Source organism: Saccopteryx leptura, chromosome 2 (assembly GCF_036850995.1).
Source record: "Saccopteryx leptura isolate mSacLep1 chromosome 2, mSacLep1_pri_phased_curated, whole genome shotgun sequence".
NCBI classification, from domain to species: domain Eukaryota; kingdom Metazoa; phylum Chordata; class Mammalia; order Chiroptera; family Emballonuridae; genus Saccopteryx; species Saccopteryx leptura.
Window position 1 is genome coordinate 226,230,080 of NC_089504.1, and position 24,068 is coordinate 226,254,147.

General features: G+C 43.4%; 1 protein-coding gene across 5 annotated transcripts in view; it reads left to right on the forward strand.

Annotated features, from left to right (window-relative positions):
* The first annotated feature begins 22,716 nt into the window (after positions 1 to 22,716).
* The window catches only part of SCAF4 (SR-related CTD associated factor 4), a 72,360-nt gene continuing 71,008 nt past the window's right edge, over positions 22,717 to 24,068 (forward strand). For all 5 annotated transcript variants that reach the window (XM_066370359.1, XM_066370362.1, XM_066370361.1 and 2 more), the window contains exon 1: positions 22,717 to 23,092. In XM_066370359.1, coding sequence (XP_066226456.1) covers positions 23,063 to 23,092 — 30 coding nt within the window. In that variant the 5' untranslated portion in view covers positions 22,717 to 23,062. The remainder of the gene's footprint in view (positions 23,093 to 24,068) is intronic.

The window sequence follows — 24,068 nt, forward strand, 5'->3', positions numbered from 1 at the left end:
GCTGTGGGAGGAGGAGAGAACAAGGGAGAAAGAAGAGGGGGAGGGGTGGGAAAGTAGATGGTTGCTTCTCCTGTGTGCCCTGACTGGGAATTGAACCTGGAACATACACCAGGCCAACACTCTACCACTGAGCCAACTGGCCAGGCCTACTAAGCTTTCAACTCAAGAAGCTGAGTGGGGGGCAGAGACAAAGTTGAGGGGGAGACAAGGTTGGAGGGGAGATTAGGGAGGAGAAAATCAATCCAAAGAAAGTTGAATGAAAGAATTAAAGAAAATAAAGGTAGAAAACAAAGACAATGGAATTGATGAATTAAACTGAATCTTTGAAAGAACTAACGGGAAGACAAACCTGTGGTGTACTGGTCAAAAGAAAGAAAAAAAGACAGAATTATAAGTCAAAAATTGTGAGAATGTATACCTTTATGGCAAGCATTTTTTAAAATTTATTTATTGATTTTATTTTATTATTATTTTTTTTAGAGAGAGAGAGACGAAACATCAATCTGTTCCTATAGATTGCCCAGGGATCAAACCAGCAACCTCTGCACACCAGGAGGATGCACTAACCAACTGAGTCATCTGGCCAGGACTATGGTAAGCATTTTAAAAATTACTAGAGGAAGTGACTAATTTCCTAAAAAAATATTCATTTTAAACATCCATTCGAGGAAAAGTAAGAAAATTGAATAGACTCTTAGACATAAAAGAAATTGAAGAGATACTCAAAGATCTACCCCTAAAACAGGCACCAAGTTCAGAGGGCTTTTCAGGTAGATTCTACCAAAGCTTTAGAGAAGAGATCATTCTCTATAAACTGTCTCAGAGCCTAGGAAAAATGCAGGAAGCCTCCCCAACCCATTTTATAGGCACCTGTAGTGCTGCAATGAATAAAGCCTCGACCTGGAATGCTGAGGTCGCTGGTTCAAGGTCTTGGGCTTGCCCGGTCAAGACACATACAAGAGCTCTGGCTGGTTGGCTTAGTGTTAGAGCGTTGGCCCAGCATGTGGAAGTCCCAGGTTCGATTCCCAGCCAGGGCACACAGGAGAAGTGTCCATCTGCTTCTCCACCCTTCCCCCTCTTCTTTCTCTCGATTTCTCTCTTCCCCTCCTGCAGCCAAGGCTCCATTGGAACAAAGTTGGCCCAAGTGCTGAGGACGGCTCCATGTCCTCCACCTCAAGTGCTAGAATGGCCCCAGTTGCAATGAAGCAATGCTCTGGATGGGCAGAGCATTACACGCTGGTGGGCATGCTGGGTGGATCCTGGTCAGGCGCATGTGGGAGTCTGTCTCTCTGCCTCCCTGCTTCTCACTTCAGAAAAACAAACAAAAGGACACAGATAAGAAGCAACTACAAGTTGCTTCCTGCTTCTTCCCCCCTTTTCTCTCTCTCTCTCCCTCCCTCTTCTCTCTCTAGAAATCAATAAATAAAATCTTTTAAAAATATCCTTATCTATCTCATATATGTATAGTTATCATTTAAAAACAAAGACATAATATTCCATATCCAGTACATATTTAAAGGAATAACACAAAATGGTCATTCTAGAAATGTAAAAATGCTTCATTATTAAGAATCTATTAAAGAGATGAAGACAAACCATATGATTGTATTAACATATTTTAGAAGCATTTGCTAAAAATTCAACACTCGCTCATGACAGCAAACAGGAAAAGAATGATCAAGAGTATTAGTAACCTAAGGAAGCACCATTTTCTGGGTCAAATACCATAAATCCTTCCCATAAAAGTCATTGCTAAGATGAGATTCCAATTCAACATTATATGTCAGGGATAGATAATACATTCAGACCAGGGAAAACGAACACTTTTCATACTATTCATCAAGTCTTTTTTGGGGGGAGGGGGCGTTGATGGAAACAATCTTATACATCTTCTTGCATGTTGCATGTTTCAGTTTACAAATTCCACAAACACTATCTCCTATGTCCCTCACAATGACCAGGTAAGATAAAGACAAGCATTGTCACCCCAACTCTGAGGATGAGGAACCCAAAGGTCATAGAATTTTTAGATTTCCCTAAAGACCCCTTGCTGGTAAGCAATGATGGAGGCATAAACCCCAGGTTTTCTTATTCATAACCAAATTTTCTTTCTATGCCAGAGCCTTGCTTAAAACACAGTCCACCACATTGCTACCAGCAACTGACACTGTGGCCAGGCCACTGTCCCTTGCAACAAGTTAAGTCAGAGCCCCAGGAGCTCGCTGGGGTGATAGATGGCATGGACACAGTGACTAAGACAGAAGCAAGAAAGAGCACAGAAGACAATGTTCTTGGGGCCACGGCATAGATTCAACAATCAGGCTGCACCTGCGATGGCCCAGGTATGCTCTGAAGCACCCATGTCAACTCATTTAATTCTCATAAAAACTCTTACGAGGTGGGCATTATTAATACTACCCCAGTGCCCAAAGAACAAAGCTGAGTAACACACCCCAATTCACTGATTGAGTGAGGGATGGCACCAGGATTTGAACCCAGGCAGTCTGGCTCCACAGTCTTTGTTCATGATCATTACACTATGGTGTCTTCAAACCAATACCCTAATTCTGGGTGAAGGAGCAGAAACCATCCTGCCACGTGTGTGCTTTAGATAGCAAAACAATATGACTGAAAGAAAAAAGCATCCTTTTTCATATATATATTACATGAAGCTAAGAGAAAGGAAACATTCACACACACACACACACACACACACACACACGATCTGTTTAGGAACATCCGTTTTTATCAAGTGTCTGTTTTGCTGCTTCCTAAAATTAGACCTTACCCACAGAAAGAAAGGAAGCAGTGCTCTTCTTGGCTTCATTTTTTCTGTTTGCAGACATGTATACAACAAGTCTCACTCAATAGAACCATAGAATATAATCAGAAAAAAAGTAATGAGTGTCCAGCCAGCCAGGAGCCTACATAGGCACTACAGTTGACCCTGAACAACACGAGTTTGAACTGCATGAGTCCACTTACAGATTTTTTTTTCAATAAATACTCTATATTTTCTCTCTACAAGTTATCTATAACTTGTAGATAACTCTTACAAGTTATCTAAGAACATTTTTTTTTCTCTAACTTACTTTGCTATAAGAATATGGTAGATAATATATGTAACATACAAAATACTTGTTAATCGACTGTGTTATCAGAAGGCTCCTGGTCAATGGAAGGCTCTTAGTAGTTAAGTGTTTGGGGAGTCAAAAGTTACACGTGGATTTTCGATTGCACAAGGGTTAGCACCCCTAACCTCCACGCTGCTCAAGGGTCAACTGTATATGAGTCATTTTAAACAGTTACTAACATAATTATAATTCACTATGCCAAACTTCTTAGCAATCTGCTCCTTATACTCATGTCTTGCATCAGAGGTCCTTGATTTCTTTCCCATACTCCCAACCTGCTTCTAGACCTTATTCCATCTCCCAGAGAAAGCCCATTAGCACTTTGGTTTAATCTGGTTTTTCCCTAAGCACAGACATTCATGAGTATGTTCACATGGACCTGATGGAGATTACCCAAACAATTACTTTACTGTGCACATGTTCCTTCATCCTGGAATACCTTTCTCAAATAGGCAACATCCTATGCTTCTTTTAAGACCTAGTTCGCCTCTTCCAGGAAGCCTGCCCCCCATACCATCAGGAGTGTTCCAGTAAAACTCGTAGAACTGACCCAGAACAGAAGCTCCTCAGCACTTCCCACACTGCTTTTTTTTTTTTTTTAACTTATCAGACTTTCATCTGAAATTGGAAACTCCATGAGGTCAGGGACTCTACCCTATTCATAGCTGTACTTCAGATTAAGAAATAAATTAGTATTTCAAGTTTAAGAATTTGTCATGAAAATTGAAGATCGATGTTTTCAAAGGCATTAAAAATATATTATCGCCTGACCTGTGGTGGTGCAGTGGATAAAGTGTTGACTTGGAATGCTGAGGTTGCCGGTTCGAAACCCTGGGCTTGTCTGGTCAAGGCACATATAGGAGCTGATGCTTCCTGGTTCTCCTACCTTCTCTCTGTCCCTCTCTCTCTTTTCTCTCTCTGAAAAATGAATAAAAAAATATATATATAAAGAAAAATATATATATTATTGTCATTTCTTTTTAGATTTTATTTATTGATTCTAGAGAGAGGAGAGAGAGAGAATGGGCGGAAGGAGTGAGTAGTATCAACACACAGTTGCCTCTCATATGTGCCTTGACTGGGCAAGCCCGGGATTTCAAACCACTGACCTCAACACTTCAGGTTGAGGCTTTATCCACTGCATCACCACGGTTCAGGCTAATATAGCTTTTTTATAAATAGGCTTTGAAGTTTTATTTCCATAAATATTAAACTTGAGATAGAGGCACTTTAGAAATAATTTATAATGTTTCTAATAGAGACATAATAAATAATGTTTACAAGGATATATAAAACAACAGATCTTTACCATTAGCAATATATTTGGACACTTTCTTAGGAATTTGGTATAACAACAAGCCCAGAAACTACAGTATTTCAGTAAATCAGAATGCAGACAGAGATTGACCCACTACTATCCTTTAGGTAATGATATTTCATTTTTTCCATATATTTATTTATCTATCTATTTATTGACTTTGAGAAAGAGAGAGAGAGAAACATTGATTTGTTGTTCCACTTATTTCTGCATTCATTGGTTGATTCTTGTATGTGCCCTGACTCAGGATGGAACCTGCAACCTTGGTGTATCAGGACAACGCTGTAACCAAATGAACTCTCTGGCCAGGGCCATACATGATGATATTTCATTGCCAAAGTTATGATTAGAGAAAAGTAACCAAGAAAAGATGGTTAAAAAGGAAAAGTCTTTGAATTTATGTTTTGAATAGGGGGTGGGGGAAAAAAGGGAGTTATGAATGATTATGATAAATGGATGGAGGAAAGATTAGGAATTAAATCTTGCCCAGGCTGAGATGGCAGTAATATCACTTTGCAAAGAAGTCAATGAAAATGTCACAGGTAATAAGTACAAAATCTGTCAATGTGAATAGTAATATACATTAAAGATTTAGAAGCTGTGATGTTGCATTACAGAATGACAAGAACTGTGTTTAGGGGAGACAGATCCATAGAGTGGCAGACATTGTAACAGAATGCTAGGATAGTTTTAAGAAGCTTAAAAGACAGATTGCCAAAAACTATCTATCTGTGACAAGCAGTTTTACTGAAAAAACTAGATGTGTGGTAACCTTCACACAACTCCTAATAGACCATGACAAAACATCAAACGTTGAAACATTAAAACTATGTAATGTTAGGGTCACACGCTATTTATTGAAACTGAGTCTGTTTACACGAGTCACAAGTGTCCTGTACCCTGAACTATTTTCCCAGGGAGGGAATCAGAATAGACTTGCCCTGATCCATCCCATTCCGTCTCCTTGCATCTTGTATCATCAGCACAGATTTAGAAAATGAATATCCAAGATTAAGGGAGTGACTCGCAATCAGGAAAAAGTGGGATGTTGACTGGTATAACCCAGGATCAAACTTGGAAACCACTCTGATCCAGGAAGTATCTGTGGGGTTGGGGGTGGGGACGGCACAAGACCCAGGCCCCCACTCGGACTTTGATCTGATCTGAGGGGAAATGAATCATTCCTTTGATCTTAAGGGAGCGTCTCTGATCATGAGACATGTCTGAGGTGGGAAATGAGAGGAGCTGAATCCACAGCGTTTCGGCAAGCATGGGCTAGGCAGTGACGATCCGCACCTGATGTAATATACTGATAATAACGGACTAGTAATAATAATGACAATAACCCCTTATCTGTGATGTAGGAAAGGTGGGTGAACAGTTTGGAAGAAATCGTTTATCTTTTTAATCCAATAAAAACAAGAAGAAAATATTTATCTTTTTAATATAAAAAGTGTGAGATTTTCTCCCTCTTTAAGACCCTAAAGCTCCAAATATGTCTCTAAAGTCATGTAACTAGAACAGGAATCAGCCACGTTTTGTGTAAAAGGGCAGATAAATAATTTCAGGCCCTGGCTGGGTAGGTCAGTTGGTTAGAGCATTGTCCTAATACACCAAGGTTGTGGGTTCAATCCCTGGTCAGGGCACATGCAAGAGTCAACCAATGAATGCATAAATAAATGGAACAAATCAATGTTTCTCTCTTTCTCTCTCTCCCTTCCTCTTTCTCTCTAAAATCAATTTTTAAAAGTATTAAATAAATAATTTCAAGCATTGTCTGCCCTGACACCACAACTCTGCTATGGTAGCATGAGAGCAGCCATAAGAGTATGCAAATGAGTGGGCGTGGCTATGTTCCACTAAAACTTTATTTATGGAAACAGGCAGTGGGCCAGAATTGGCCCATAGTTTGCCAACACCTGATCTAAAACACTGTACGGAAAAGTAACAAATAATGCAATTTCATGTAAAACATTTTTTCATGAATAGTGAGTAAAAAAAGAAAAACTTGAAATTGAGAATTAACTACGGTGGTGGTAGTAACAGAGGAAGAAAAGATGAATATACTTATTTATTATTTAACAAACAATTATATAGTGCTTACTAAGTTCCAGGCTCTAATCCAAACACTTTGTGAATACTAGCTCATTCAATTCCCAAAACAACCCATCATAAAAAACTATTATTATCCCATCTTACAGATAAGGAAAGTTAAGACATGAAGAGACTAAGTCACAAGGCCACAAAGCTAGTAGTCAGGGAGGACAAGGATGTCAAATTAGGAGAGACTCTCAGAGAAATATTATTAGGAGACAGGATTAAAATTCTCCTTCCATCACTAACTAGCCAGACAAACTTCTCTAAGTACCAATTTTCTCCTTGGAAAGCTGCAGTTGTAATGTTGCCCTCCCTCCCACTGCACAGAGTTCCTGAGTCTCAAATGTAATTACGTGAATAAAAGTAACAATGTGCTTTGTTACTTCTATTCGCTTTGACAAAAGATTAGTTATATTCAATACTGAGTTATTGAACAAAAGTATATGTATATAGAATACCAATTATGAAGTACTGGGATGCAAAGATACACACCAATAGATATATCATTTTCAAATACAAAAGTCAGCAATCAAAAAGGCAAAGGATATGATGAGGCATAAGGTAGTTTATTATTTCACATGTACAAGTATTTTCTAAAGGCTTACTAGTGCTTCATTTATTCATATTACCTGGACTTGATCTGTCAATACATTTAAAATATTTGGTAACTAAAGTGCATCTCTTTCTTCATAACAACTACATGTTTCAATCTGTTTAGTTCCATCAATATTTATTTCCTTTCATCACACTAGCCACATTTGCCACATTGCCATCTTTGTTCAGACTCCAGCCACCCCCATCTCCCAGACAGCAGAGATTATCATAGAGGGACACCAATTCTGAAAGATGCCATTAGGAGTTGTACATCAAGAAGGTTCCAGATTGAATTAATTAGGATATTTTCAGTCACCAACAGCAGAAAACCCAACTCAAACACCCTCCACCATTAAGAAAATGTATTGGCTTTCATAACCCCAGGAGGGAGAACAGGCTTCTGGGTGGTTTCATCCAGCAGCTCAAAAATTCCCTTGGCTCTGCTCACAGTCATGTGGTTGGTATCATGATAGTTGCAGGCAGCCCCTGTGGAAGATATTACTGTCTTTCTTTCTGTAGCTCTCTGGAACATGAATAACTTTCCCCTAGAATGCCCCAGAACATGTCACTTTGCATCTCATTAGACCAGAATGTTTCAGGTGCCTATTCCTAAACCAGCCTTTGAGGTCAGAGGGATGCCCTATGCTAAGTGGCTTAGGTCTGAGTCTCTGAAGGGATCACTAGCAAGGGATGGAAGGGGGATGGGAAGGATTACATTATTAAACTTGGCTAGGATAAAGCACAGGCTATCTTGGGAGGTGGGACTCATCTGCTAAACCTCATAGTTGTTAGACTAAAGAGGGCTGCAATGGATCAGGGAAAGGGTTTGTTATTGTTTTGCTAAAAAACATCTGAATCTTCTTTTATATTTGGGATAAAATTTTGGATTTATTTCCCCCAAATATCAATCTTGGTAGAAAGTAGACTGTACTTCCTACGATTGAAACTGAAAAAAATATGCATGACTCCCCAGCTAGGGTGTAGGCAAGTGACCTAGACCTCACCAAATGCAAACCCTCACCCCAAAACCCTTACATCTTTTTTCTTTTTAAATTTATTTCTTTTAGAAAGAAACAGAAACATTGTTCCTGTATGTGTCCTGACCAGGGATTGAACCCTTAACTTCCACGTTTTGGGATAACATTCTAACCCAGTGGTTCTCAAAGTGTGTGCCAGAGTGCTCTGGTGCACCCTAGAAGATTTCCAGGTGCGCCCTATGGTATTCCAGAGAAATATGTGCCTGTTGGGGACCAAAAAACCAACAAGATATTTGGAGTTTAGATTTTTTGGGGACAAAGGTGTGGGGATTTGGCTGTAAACTGACAGTCTGCCCAACCCCCCACCTCACTTGCCTGATTAGGTTGCAAAAGGCTGTTAAACTGTGGTGCTGGATTGTTTACACTACCCCCATGTTCCCAGAAAGGCTGGAGGCAAGTTTCTTCTATCCTTTGTTTGGTATAAAGTTAAGATTATATGTATGGTAGGGGTTTTCTGCACTTGGTAAAATTCTTGGGTTGCCTTAGAAACATAATCAAAGATCTCATTGATTTGCTAATGGCCCACTTTGCCCTATAAATAAAGCAATATGTGGTTTTTGGGCTAGCTTTGTTCTTGCCAGCAGCAATTACAGGGCTCTCTCGATCCCGTATTTTCTTAATTCCACACCATTCCCACTTGGGACCTGGAATTACTAGCTGAGCTGGTTCGTGGCATGTGCCCAGATATAAAAATAAATATAGTTACTCTATTATACCATTTCATTATGGAAATACCACTCTTTTTGTTAATATATCGTTATTCTATTTATTATTAACACATTATTATATTATTTTTAGATAAATACACCCAAATAAAATGGATAGATATCTCAAAAAGAAGCATGATATTGCCTGACCAGGCGGTGGTGCAATGGATAGAGTGTCGAACTGGGATGCAGAGGACCCAGGTTCGAGACCCTGAGGTCGCCAGCTTGAGCGCGGGCTCATCTGGTCTGAGCAAAAGCCCACCAGCTTGAACCCAAGGTTGCTGGCTCCAGCAAGGGGTTACTCAGTCTGCTGAAGGCCCACAGTCAAGGCATATATGAGAAAGCAATCAATGAACAACTAAGGTGTTGCAACGCGCAATGAAAAACTAATGATTGATGCTTCTCATCTCTCTCCGTTCCTGTCTGTCCTTGTCTATCCCTCTCTCTGACTCACTCTCTGTCTCTGTAAAAAAATAAATAAATAAAAATAAATAAATAAAATTAAAAAAAAAGCATGATAGTGAATCCGATCTGGAAGTGAGCAAAAGTTAAGTGTAAATAAAATAGGACTTGAAGGCTGATGGGCAGAATTTATAGCATTTTCCATCATTTAACACTGAACAATACCGTTGGATTAGAAATCCATTCATGGGAGCTTTAAGTGATTTTGATTTAACATTAACAGAAGAAGAACTGGCAGCTATATCCACTGATCGTGGATTGATGATTAAACACAAGGAATTGTCTCTTGAAGCCTTTTGGATTTCTATAAAAGAAGAATATGTGGCAATATCTTTAAAAAGCTTTGAACATTTTACTACAATTTTCAACTTCCTATTTATGTGAATTAGGATTTTCTATCCTCAACACAATCAAGAGTAAAAAGAGAGGAATTCTTCAATATATTGACGAGGAAATGAGAGTTTCTCTTTCAAATATATGCCCAAACATTGAAGAAATCGCTAAGACATATCAGGCTCATGTTTCTCATAAACACAAGAATGAATAAACTCAACACAGTTGCGCCGGGACCTGCTGAATTTACTAAATCTTACTAAGAATGTATCTATATACCGTATATAAAAAGATAATGTTTTTGTCATTTTAAAATTTTTTAACACCTCTTTTTTACAAATTCTAAAAAGCATAACTCAAAAAATGTAACATAAAAATGTTTTTTAATGTCAGAATAAATTTAATTTTGTCGTATTTATTTCGTTTAGTTACCATAAAAGCACGCTTGGGCTTTATTTTTTTTTCTTTAATATTTTACTTAATTATTATAACATATTTCTCAGAAGTTTGTATATAGTGTGCCTACAATTATTTGTAGGATTTTAAATGTGCCCCAACTTCAAAAAGTTTGAGAACCACTGCTCTAACCAATTGAGCTATCTGGCCAGGGCTACGCCGCTTTCTTTCTTTTTTTCTTTTTTTTAAGATATATTTTTTTGGTTTTACAGGGGTGTGGGGGGCTCGTGAGAAGTATCACCTCATAGCTGCTTCATGTTAGTTGTTCATTGCTTGCTTGTTGTATGTGCCTTGACCAGGGAAGTCCAGGGTTTCGAACCAGCAACCTTGGCATTCCAGGCCGAAGGTTTATCCACTGCGCCACCACAGGCCAGGCTACACCATTTTTTTTTTTAATAAGAAAAGTTTATTTAGAAAGTCACAGAGGTAGAGAAGCCACAGAAGAAATGGATTCAGGGCAAAAATTACAGAGGCTAAAGAAGGGCCCTTGGAGCTTAGGAGAAAAGAGAAAGGTAAAGATAACACACCTGGGGGGAAGGATAAGAGGAGAGGAAAAGCATGGGGTGCTCCCGGGAGGGAGAGCACAACACTTAGACCATTTAAATAAAATAGAAAACTGGAAAATATATAGAAAAAGATTTTCAGACATTGGACAAAAGGCAAATTACTGACAGAGGAACAAACACAGAATCATGAGGATTTCTCATGAGAAACTACACAAGCCAAGAAACAACAACACATTTAGTGCTGGGGAAGCCTGTGAATTTAGTATTCTATACCCACTGAAAATATCTGTCAAGAATAAAGCTGAAATATAGACTTCTTCAGATAAACAAAAACAGGGGTTTTACTGACAGTGGACTTGCACTATAAGAATATTAAAGGGGCACTGGCCAGTTAGCTCAGTGGATAGTGTTGGCCCAGCATGTGGACATCCTAGATTCAACCCCAGTCAGAGCACACAGGAGAAATGACCATCTGCTTCTCTTCCTCTCCCCCTTTTCTCCTTATTCTCCTTTCGTAGACAGTGGCTCAACTGTTTTAAGTGTCAACCCGAGCACTGAGGAGAGCTTGGCTGGTCCAAGTATTGGCCTCCAGGGTTGCCAGGTGGATCCCAGTCAGGGTGCATGCAGGATTCTGTCATCTACTCCCCTCCTCTCACTTAAAAAAAAAAGAATATTAAAGAAACATCCTCAAGGAAAAGGAAATTGACACCACATGGAAAATTGGATCTATACAAAGGAATCAAGAGCTCTGGAAATGTGAACTATGTAGGAAAATATAAAAAGCATCATCTTGGTGTTTTGGGGTTTTTAAAATTCATTTTAGAGAGAAGAGAGAGACAGACAGAGAGGGAAGTGGGGGAGGAGCAGGAAGCATCAACTCCCATCATGTGGCCTTTACCGGGCAAGCCCAGGGTTTCAAACCTGCGACCTCAGCATTTCAGGTTGACACTTTATCCACTGTGCTACTGCAGGCCAGACTATCTTGTTTTATAAAATGTCTTTTTGAAAAAAAATGATTATATAAAGCCAAAACAGTCCTAGCCAGGTAGCTCAGTTCGTTAGAGCATTGTCTGGATATGCAAAGGTTGCAGGTTCAATCCCTGGTCAGGACACATACAAGAATCAATCAATGTATGTATAAATAAATGGAACAACAAATCAATGTTTTGTGTTCTCTCTCTCTCTCTCTCTAAGTCAATAAATAAAAATTTAAAAATAAAATAAAGCAAAAATGATACTAATGAAGTATGGACTTATAAAACATGTAGAAATGAAATACAGGACAACAATAAGCACAAGAATTGGAGAGGACACAGACAGGTTAAAAGTGAAAGGATGGAAAACTAGATCATGCAAAAACTAAACATAAGAATATCAGACTAGCCTGAGCAGGCGATGGCACAGTGGATAGAGCATTGGACTGGGACATGGAGGACCCAGGTTCGAGACCCCGAGGTCACCAGCCGGAGTGCGGGCTCATTGGGTTTGAGCAAGGCTCACTAGCTTGAGCCCAAGGTTCCTGGCTCGAGCAAGGGGTTACTCAGTCTGCTGTAGCTCCCCGGTCAAGGCACATATGAGAAATCAATCAATGGACAACTAAGGAACTGCAATGAAGAATTGATGTTTCGCCTGACCAGGTGGTGGCGCAGTGGATAGAGCGTCTGACTGGGATGTGGAAGGACCCAGGTTCGAGACCCCAGGGTTGCCAGCTTGAGCGCGGGCTCATCTGGCTTGAGCAAAAAGCTCACTGGCATGGACCCAAAGGTCACTGGCTCGAGTGGGGGGTTACTCAGTCTGCTGAAGGCCCGCGTTCATGGCACATATGAGAAAGCAATAAATGAACAACTACGATGTTGCAATGAAAAACTGATGATTGATGCTTCTCATCTCTCTCCGTTCCTGTCTGTCTGTCTATATCTATCCCTCTATCTGACTCTCTGTCTGTCCCTATCTGTCCCTCTCTCTGACTCTCTCTGTCTCTGCCATAAAAAAAATATATATCAGACTAAACCGATTTCAGGACAAGGGATAGTAACAGAGGTGAAAAGAAAATTTTCCTCATGGTAATGGTATCAATTCATCAAAGAGAAATAATAATCCTAATTTTTTTTTTAATAATCCTAATTTTTATGCATCCAATAACAATTCAGAATACAAGAAGCAACTATAGGCCCTTGCCAGGTAGTTCAGTTGGTTAAAGCATCGCCCCTAGTACACTAAGGTTGCAGGTTCCATCCCTGGTCAGGGCACATACAAGAATCATCCAATGGTCTGGCCAATAGTGGCACAGTGGCTAGAACTTCAACCCAGAATGCTAAGGTCACAGGTTTGAAACCCAAGGTCTCTGGCTTGAGTGTGGGTCATGGGATCAACATGATCCTGAGGTCTCTGACTTGAGCCCAAGGTCACCAGCTTGAGCAAGCTGGCTCAGCTTAAGCCCAAGGTCACTGGTCACCCTGGTCAAGGCACATAGGAAAAGCAATCAATGCATAACTAAGAGGAACAATGAGTTGATGCTTCTCTCTCCCTCCCTATCTCTCTCTTCCTGTCTCTCTCTCTCTTAAAAAAAAAATCAGCCAATGAATGCATAAATAAATGGAACAACAAATTGATGTTTCTGTTTCTCTCTCTCCCTCCCTCCCTGACTTGAATAAATAGATAAATGATCAAAATATATGAAGTAACTACTGAAGGAACTGAAAGGATAAACAGATGAGTCCACAATCACAGCAGAAGAAGTCTAATCTCTCTGAGTAATTGACAGAATAAGTAGACAGAAAATGAGGAAAGCACGGGAAGGCTTCATACGATCAACCGACCTGACATAGCTGATGTTTACAGAACTTTCCATCGAACAACAGCAAAATAAACAAACATTATCTTCCAGTGCATATGGAGCAATCATCCAGAAAGACGACAGGCTGAGCCATAAAACAAGTCTCAATAAACTTAAAATAACTGAAACCGTACAAAATATAATATCTGACCATGGTGAAATTAAGTTGTGAATTGTAAGGTCGGTGGATAATGGGGGATGGTCACGAGGAGAACCCAGACCCGCTAACTTTGGCTAGAACCGCCCACAACCAAGTGCGCCAAAAGAGGCTTCACAGGAACCCTTTGGAAAAAAGCAACCGTCTGCCAGCCAGTGAGATTTCACCACGTCATATTAGCTCAACTTCCCTAGAGGGACCCTTTAAATAACTCCCACGCGGTTTAATCCTTGCGATTTCCCTGGCCTCCATCTCCTCCATCTTTCTTTCTCCCTTTCTTTCTCCCTTTCTTTCCTCCTTCCTTCCTTCCTTCCTTCCTTCCTTCCTTCCTTCCTTCCTTCCTTCCTTCCTTCGGGGCCAGGGAACCTTGCCGGGCGGGATGCGCTGTACTCAATAAAGCCTTTTATTATTCCACACTTGGTGGCTCTGGCCCCTTCCTTCCCTCTCGGCTAGGAAAAATACCTTACATGAATCAACAGAAAGACATCTGAGAAATTTCCAAGCAGTTGAAATTTAGTAATGCATTTCTATGTAACTTACGAGGAACTGTAGAGATCACAGGAAAGTGATGAAATATCTTAAACTAAATGGAAATGGAAACACAACATATCAACATTTCAAGGGGGAAACAACGTTTGAAATGTTTATATTACAAAAGGAAAAATAAGTCTCAGATCAATGCAATGATAAGCTTCCATTTCTAAAAAAACTAGAAATTGAATAGCAAATTAAATACAAAGCAAGCAGAAGAAAGGAAATAATAAAGATAAGAGTGAAAATCAATGAGCCAGAAAGTACACAAACAATAGAGTTCATCAATGAAACCAAAAACTGTTTCTTTGGAAAGATCAGCAGAGTAGATGAACCTCTAACCATGCTGCCGTACAAGAAAATTGTAAAAAGGAATACCAATTACCAACATCAGGAGCAAAATAGGAGATATCACTAACAGGCATTAAAAGAATAATAAGAGAATATTATGAAAAACTTTGTCAATAACTCATTAACCTTTACATACACAAACTTCTCAAAAATAAAGATGACCAAAGTGGGCTCAGTGAGAAGATGTGATGACTGCAAAAGCAAGAAGTTGGAGTGGTGGGCAAAAGGACAGGCACCCAGGAATGCAGGTGGGCTCCTGAAGCTAGAAATGCCAGGGGGCGGACTCCCCCGGAAGACTCCGAGAGTGACGCCGCCCTGCCAACCCCTTGGTTTTGGACATCTGACTGCCAGACCTATGAGAGAATAAATTTATGTTGTTGGAAAAAAAAAAAAACTGACTCAGGAAATAAAATACCAGAAGAGCCTACTATACTTTTTTTGTTTGTTTTTTTTTGTGACAGAGACAGAGAGAGAGTCAGAGAGAGGGACAGATAGGGACAGACAGACAAGAAGGGAGAGAGATGATAAGCATCAATTCTTCATTGCGGCACCTTAGTTGTTCATTGATTGCTTTCTCACATGTGCCTTGACGGGGGGGGGGGGGCTCAAGCTGGTAAGCCTTGCTCAAACCAGGTGAGCCCACGCTCAAGCTGGCAACCTTGGGGTTTTGAACCTGGGTCCTCTGTGTCCCAGTCCAACATTCCATCCACTGCGCCACCACCTGGTCAGGCCCTCTATACATTTTTAAAATTGAATTATTAAAACCTTCCTATAAAGCAAACTTTAGGCCCATGTGGCTCCCCTGGTGAATTCTAACATCTAAAAAAGACATATCAATGCTACATAAACACCTTCAGAAAATGGAGAAGGAAATGTTTCTCAACCCAGTCGATGAGGACAGACGACTTGACTAGGTCATCAAAACCATTTCAAGAAAAGGAAGCAACAACCAATATCACTCGTGAGCAGAGGAGGAAATTGTCTTAACAAAATCTTTTTGCAAATGAATCCAGCAGTCTGTAAAAAGGGTAATAGTCTGTGACCAGCTGGATTTGTTTAGGAAGGCTGGGTTGGTTTAACATTCGAAAAGCAATCAATGTAATTTACCATATTAACAGAACAGAAAGGGAGAATCAGATGAGCAGCTCAATAGACATGGAAACAGAGCTGACCAAGTTCAACACCTGTCCATGATTTACAGAAATAAAAACAAACTCTCAAGAAATGAATGGAAGGAGACTTTTTGACCTGTTATGGGGCATCCATGAAAAACCTGTAGCTAACAACCTGAGCAATGGTGGAAGAATGTCTGCCCCTGTGATAACACACAAGATAAAGATATCCACTCTCACTACTTTCATTTAACATTGTACTGGAGCACTTGTCCGTGCAGATAAGAAAGGCATACACAGTGACTAGCAAAAAGTAAAACTGTCTTTCTTCAAATAAGACATGATCAGCCCTGGCCGGATAGGTCGGTTGGTTAAGAGCATCATCCCGAAGCACAGAGGTTGCCGGTTCAATCCCATTAGGGCACAAACAAGTACAAATCAACATTCCTCTTTCTCTCTCTCCCTTCATCTCTCTTTAAAAATCAATAAAATAAACATAAAAAATAAGACATAATCATGTACCAATGTATGTGAAAAAATGCTCAATGTCAGGGCAGATGTTGGCCTCTGAAGGAGTTCCATGAGGAAGTAAGTGTTTTTGCTTACCATGATCTCCTAAATACCTAGCACAGTGTCAGTCCTTAGTAGACACCCATATTTATTTTGTGATCGAACGGATGTTAGATTGGGTTGGTTCAGTCTTGGAAAGTGGCACGTCACTTCAGTCAAGACTTGATTTTCATACTTCCAGTTCTGGGAAAAGAATCTTGGATTCCCTAAGATGGGGAAAGGCTGAGAGAAACTATTTTCCTTTATTAGCAACCTGCAATAATTAATTTTACAGCCAGCTTGAATGGGCCATAGAATGCACAGAGTAAACATTCCTTCTAGGTGTGTCTGTGAGGGTGTTTCTGGATGAGCTCAGTATTTGAATTGGCAGACTCAGTAGACGGCCATCTCCAGTGCCATGGGCTTCACCTAGTCCACTGAGGGCTTGAATAGGACAGGTGGAAAAGCAGGCGATTAACTCCCTTTTTCCTGCCTCACTGGTTGTGGGACATTGCATCTCATCTTCTGCTGTCCTATGATGGGCTTTCCACCATCAGCTTCCCTGGTCCTCAGGCCTTCTGCTTGGGACTGGCCACCAGAATTCCTGATTCTCCAACTTGCAGGTGGCAGGTCTTAGGTATATACAGGGGGTCCTTGAGTTATGACAGTCTTGATATACAACATTTCAAGTTTACAACATTCACTCCCATTAAAACTTAAAAAAAATTGAGACGTGTGTTTCGGCTTACGCAGTTAACGTTGTACATACGGACTACATGGGTGAACTAGTTTGGTTGTGCATGGCAGAGAATATGCAATAACATGGAATAAGAGTGAGGGAGTTGGCATCCCCCAGTACGTTTACCTGGCGCCATTTTGGACTGTTAAAAGCACAAGTGTTCCCTTTATGTTAGGCTAGGGTGTGTTTTGACTTAACAAAATTTGGGTTATGTCACTGCCACGGAAACGGAACTGTGTCATAACCTGAGGACCCCCTTTATAAATTTCCATACATATAACTATGTACGAGGATAATATATATATGTATGTATATATTCTAATGGTTCTGTTTCTCTGGAGAGCCCTAAGACAGTTTTCACATGCGTGCTCATATACATACTGTTTTCGTAGCTAAGATATCTATCCAAAGCATCTGAAGTTTGCCCCCCATTTATCTGTATGATTTCTTTCTTTCTTTTTTCAGGAGCTTACTCTTTCTGATTACAAGAGTAACACATACCTTCTTTAGGGAGTCTAGAAAATGCTGAAAAATTAAAAAGAAAATGAAAACTCCCTAAAATCCCATCACTGCCATTACCACGTTGCTCCATCCAGTTCCTGTTTCCCTCAGAGTCTGTGCCACTATTTCGACCCCAGCAGCATAAAGGGCAGAAAGATAGAGGCTGCACAAGAAGGAACCAGGGGGGTCCTACAGGGACAGAGGGAGACATCCACGTGGGATTTTCCACAGGGCAGTTGAAAATGCACTTGTACCCCAGGAGAGATTTCAGAGGCCTAAGTGGGCAGGCAGAGGATCACACAGGTGTCAGGTGACCTCTCAGAGAAGGTGGAGCCTAGACAGGAAAGGAAAGCAGACCAAGAAGAAAAGAGGAATTTTGTACAATATAATGAGTTTATACTTGCCCCAGGAAGTATACAGGATAAAGCAAAAGAAGGCACCTATCTTTGCCCTGGCCAGATAGGTCTGTTAAGAGTGTCATCCCTATATGCCTAGCTCATAGCTAAGATAATGCTGAATCCCGGGTCAAGGCACATAGAAGAATCAACCAATGAATGCATAAATAAGTGGAACATCAGATTGAGGTTTCTCTCTCTCTCCCCCTTCCTCTCTCTCTAAAATCAATAAATAAAAATTTTTTTTAAAAACAACTATCTTCTCTTTACTTCTCTATAATGTTTTTTTGGGCTCTTCAGGGCTGAAATGTCGTCTCTCTGTAATTCTCTACATCTGTTGATTGTAGCCAGCATTCCTTTCAAGAGAATGAGTTGACGTGTGAAAAGAACAGAATTAACAAGAATATTACTTCCTGAATGCTATATTTTCTTCCATCTGAAAATTGATTTCATCTACTCTTTTTAAAAACCTGAGTTTGTTTGGAATGGCTTTTCAAAACTATTTTCACACCCATATTATGAACGCACGAGTCGGTTTAAATCTATGCTCTTTGAGAGAAGGCAAGTTTGCAACTGGTGAGAATGCCTTGCCGATTTTTATCAGTCATATGCATTTATGACCCTCTAGCCATCTTTTTTAATAGGGTGCATTCCTACAGCTCCCAGGTCTGCTCACAAAGCACAGCCCTCATGAGTTTTTGTCATTTGTCCCAAATTTCCTATTGGGGGATGTGACTTGTCTGCCTGCAGAGACAGACGTAGTCCAGCAGTAACTATGCAGGTGACCACCAGATGTCCCAAAGCAGATAGAGGTGCTGCCATTTCCTGAATGGAAAAATGGTAGAAAACATTGCCAAGGTACCCAAAGTCCAGCTCCTAGCACGTATTCCCCAATTTGTTTTTTAATTTTATTTATTTATTTTTACAGGGACAGAGAGAGAGAGTCAGAGAGAGGGATAGATAGGGACAGACAGACAGGAATGGAGAGAGATAAGAAGCATCAATCATCAGTTTTTCGTTGCGACACCTCAGTTGTTCATTGATTGCTTTCTCTTATGTGCCTTGACCGCGGGCCTTCAGCAAACCGAGTAACCCCTTGCTCTAGCCAGCGACCTTGGGTCCAAGCTGGTGAGCCTTGCTCAAGCCAGGTGAGCCCACGCTCAAGCTGGCGACCTTGGAGTCTCGAACCTGGGTCCTTGGCATCCCAGTACGGCACTCTATCCACTGCGCTGCCTGGTCAGGCTCCCCAATTTGTTTTAAAAACCCCCAAAGCACTATCAATATAAAAACAAAACAACCCTATCCAGAAAAGGACCTCTAAAATGACTGCAAACAAGGATCTTAGAAGTTAAATCTTGTTCCTTGTATGTTCAAATCTCAATAGGATGGTACACAATGTTTTCCTTCTGGCCACCATTCACTAAATGGCTGATACAGAGCCCAACAGCTATAAAGCATTGAGTCCCAAATGCAAACTGTCTGAAGGTGAACTCACCACCTTCCCCACAAGCCTCCCTCCCTCCCTGGGCTCAAGATTTCAACCTTCCTAGCCAAATCCATTTCCCTGGCTGAAGGGATGGACGGAAGAAGACTGCTTATGACTTAAAGGAGAAGAATCCCCTTAGACTTTGAACACCCATTTTTAAATTTTACTACTGCTCACAGAAATAAGTAGGTCAGGGGGCAGAGCATGTTAGAGTCAGGCAGAATTTATTTCAGATAACTGCAACACAAGATAAGGTGTACTAGGGTAGGGCTGAGGAAGCACATAGCAGATGTTGAGTCTGGCTGGGAGCAGAGTGGGCAGCTTTGCAGCACTGTGCCTGACACAGAGCAAGTGCTGGACAAGTGACAAATTATTGAAAGGTGATATCTGAACATCAAAATGGGCTTGCCTATACGGAAGAGCAGAAAGGGACTGTCCATGAAAGTAAAGCCAGATCTCTGCCAGTTCCCAGACACGTCTAGGGAATGACAAGACTTGGATGGTGTCCTAGCAAGAGGCTGGAAACATGGTGTGGAATCTCGGACTGTATTTGGTAGACAATAAATAATCCAGAAAGCCAAGGCCCACTAACTATTGCATTTTCAAATGCAATGTGGGTGGTCCAATAGATGACAACTTTTTTTTAATGAAAGTTGTTTTTAATTTTTATTGATTTTTTTTAAGATAAAGGGGAGAGAGAATGGGGGGACAAGCGGGAAGTATCAACTTGTAGTAAGTAGTTGCTTCCTTTAAGTGCCTTGACCGTGCAAGCCTAGGTTTTCAAACTTGCAACCTCAGCATTCCAGGTCGACACTTGATCCACTGTGCCACCACAGGTCAGGCAGATGACAACTCTTAACAGAAGCAAAATGGGTTTTAGGAACATGAGCCTTGGTTGGGTAGTTCAGTTGGTTAGAGGCTAGTTCGGATACACTAAAGTTGCAGGTTTGATCCCCGGTCAGGGCATATACAAGAATGAATATATAAATAAGTAAAACAACAAACTGATGTATCTCTGTGTCTCTCTCTTCCTCTTTAAAATCAATAATTAAAAAAAATTAAAACAATGATGGCTGAGAGATAAAAAGGTAGTGATATGAAATAGATGATGAGTGGGTCTGGAAAGAGTATCTGGGATCTACTTTGCTTCTTCAACAAGTAGGTTTGGGGCCCTCGGTTGGTAATATTGACACACCAAGGTTGCAGGTTCAATCCCTTCTCAGGGCGCATACAAGGAGCAACCAATGAATGCATAAATAAGTGGAACAACATATCGGTTTCTTTCTCTCTCTCCTTTCCTCTCTCTAAAATCAATCAGTAACAAAAATTTAATGAAAGAGTGTTTGTGTCTAAGACACAAACACGCCCTTTATCCTGTTTACTGTGCCTTTACACGTTGCCTTCACAGCCAAGTTTCTGTAACATACCTCCTGCTGCCTCTCCCTTTTTTTTCTTTTTAAAGATTTTACATAGAGAGGAGGTGGGGGAGTAACAGGAAGTATCAACTTATAGTTACTTCATTTTAGTTGTTCATTGATTGCTTTGACCAGGCAAGGCCAGGGTTTCCAACCTGTGACCTCAGCGTTCAGGTCCACATGCCACCACAGGTCAGGCTTGCCTTTCTCTCTTGAGAGCACATCAGTTTGGCTTCTGCCCTCATCACTCCAGACAGCTGAGGTCCTAGATGCTATCAGGTACCTTCCTTCCAGTCCTTACCTTGCTAACTTCTACCTTGAGCCTGGGAGGCGCTGACTGCTTCTTGTTTTTCTGCCTCCTTACTTCAACTTTTTACCCCTCACATAGTTCAGTTCCCGGTCTATTTCCGCTCCCAAACCAGCTGTGCATTAATCACTCCCAGATCTCTACCTCCTGTCAGCCTTTTCTCCGCCTCCACCTGTGTTTATCCAACTGCCTCCTAGACATCTTCTCTTATTTGCCCCAGGGGCACCTCAAACTCCACAGGTCCCAGAAGGAAGTAATTTAATTCACTTTAGTTAACCGAATGGGGCCTCACTTCCTCAAATGTAACTCAGGGGTATTACTATTAGCCACTTCATACAGAAGCCTGTTATGGAGATTAAATAACACAGAATAGCATGTCAGACAGACCTGGCACTTGTGAATAATCTACAAGTGTTAACTATTATCCTGCCTTCACTCAAACCCATTCCTTCCTCCCCATATATTCCCTACACTGACTTATAAACCCAGCCACTCACATGGTTCAAGCCAGAATCTTGACTATCTCTCTTGACACCTCCCTCTCCCATAACCACACAGCCTCTCAATTCCACTTCTTAAATATGACTGTCTCTCCTTCTTGCTCCAGAAGCTTAAGCCCTCAGTGTCCCCTGGGAGTAGGGCTAATCTTTCCCTCGCTACTCCAGGCTTCTTCTAAAAGAGCACATTGCATAGCACCACCCCGTTATCATCTTTGTGGCTCCCCACTACTTTGGAGACAAACTCCAAACTGCTTGGAATGGCACACTCCTCAGGACCTGGTTTCAACCACTTCTCCTGGGTCCACCTCACTGCCCCAGCTCCAGCTCTGGGTCCTCCTTGGGGGTAAGTTGATGCCACATTACTCAACAAACTCAGGCTGGAATGTCTCTTCCAAACGCTGCTGCTTCTTCCAGATGCAGCTCAGGTGCCACTTCCTCCGAGAAGCCTTACTGGACTTCCAGTCGGGTATCTTTCTTCTTTGTTGCCCAGGATCTCTGCCCTAACACCTATCATACTTTAGTTATTATCTGCTCATTTGCCTGTCCGCCCCACTAACCTGAGTGGTCTGAAGGCAGAAAAATGTTTTCTTCCCATATGCCCAGAACCCAGCCCGGTGCCTGTAAGACAATAGGTACTCAGGGAAAGTGAATCAGGGCAGAGTCTTTCCCCCAAAACAGAAACGAGGTGGCCTGGGGAGTCGATGTCAAGATTTGGCGAGTCCACCACTCCCGCGGGGCCAAGGCTGTCGCCGGGACTCCTTTAGGCAAGCGTATCCTCCTCGGCGACTCCTCTCGCACAGACCGGCCCGCGCCATTGCAGCAGACACGGGGCCGCACGACAGAGGCCGCAAGGGAGCCCCCAAGTGTCCGCCCGGCGGCCTGGGGTTAAGTCTCGAGCCCTTTGTTCCGGGCTGCGCGCCCGCACAACCGGCCGGCAAAGGGCCTCCTCCGGCCCCACGGCTCTCAGCACCACCCCGGGGGCGCCGCGGCCAGGAGCCGCTCGCCTCCGGCGCTGCGAACTCGCTCTCACCAGCCCTGCCCCAAAGCAGTCCACCCCTGCCCGCGGCCGCCGCGGGCGGGAAAGTGCCCTGCGTCCTAGCGTCACGCGCAGCAGCCGGCGCGCGAGGGGCGGGACCGGCGCGGGGGAGGGGCCAGCGCGGCGCCGGAAGCGCCGGGAGACCCGAGCCGTCCCAGGGTGCCTCGCGCGGCGTGGACTCGGGCCGCTGCCGCCATCCCGCTGGCGAGAGGCTGAGGGAGGCCGCCCGCTTGCCGGCCGGGCCCGTGTGGGCCTGAGCGTGAGGGCGCGAGGCCGTGTCAGCGAGACGCAGAGCGCAGCCGCCGCCGCGAACGGACATGTTGGGGCCCGGCGCCGCCGCCGCTGCCCGCTCCTCAGCCTCCGCACGGCGCTGAGAGGGGCCCGCCGCCCGCCCGCCGCCCCGCTTCCTGCCCGGCCCCCGGCCCCGCCGCCGCCCGCTCCGCCTCCGCCCAGCGCGAGGTCTATGTGACCGGCGGGCTCGGAGCAGCCGCCGCAGCGCGAACATGGACGCCGTCAACGCCTTCAACCAGGAGGTGAGGGGGCGCGGGCCGGGCGCCGGCTCTCCCGCCGCGGCGGATTCGGAGCTGCGCTCGGGCGGGGACGCTTCCTGCTCCTGCGGTGGGCCGCGCGCACGGCCCGCGGCCCCGACCTGCCCCCGGCCCGGCGCGACCTCGCTCGGCCCCGGCGCGCGGCGCTCGCTGCCCGCGGCGGCCCGGTCGCTTGCGCGTGGGGGCGGGGCGGGGCACGCCGGTGCCGGCTCCCGGGCTCGGGAGCTGGACTCTGATCCCGGGCGGGAGGAGCTGCGGCGGCGCTCAGCCTTCCCCGGGGCGCACGCACGTGGGGGACGGGCGCTCCTTGTGCCCGCACTCTCGGGGGCTTGTGGCGACACCTGAGAACCGTGCGGCCACACGAGCCCGGAGACAGCCGCCCGCGGCGGCTGAACCTTGGCTCTTTTTCGTTCTCCGGTGGCATTCACGTGCGGAAATCTCCCAAAGCGGCCACCTTGGCGCTGCGCTCGTGGCTCGGGTCTCCCGGGGCGGCAGGGCCGCTCAGCCCAGTGCCGCGCAGGAGCGCAGACTGGCCGTGCGTCTCCTCAGATCGGCGTCCTTTCGCAGCCGAGAGCAGACCCGGTGTAGCGGTTATTTAAGGGTGCCCCGCGACTCAGTTAAGTACTCGCCGCTTTCCGCGGAACGCTGCAGGGTCCCCAGGTTTACACGCACGTTATGCTAACTTTCCGCGTGCGGTGGCCTGCGTCGCCCACGCCGCGGGGAGGTCGTCCATTGGCCTGCAGGGGCGTCCCAGCAATGGTTGGTCTTCAGCTCACAGGTGCATGGGATGCAACTGGTGTGGGACGTGTCTTGCAAAGTTCAGTGGTGATGGTTTTCAAAATGACGAAATAGTTCCCCCTTTAAGACTTTATTATTATTATTTTTTTTAACAAAAGTTGACATCGAGTATTACCCTAGTTGTGGGTATGTAGCACAGTGACTAGACCCGTGTCTGACTTGG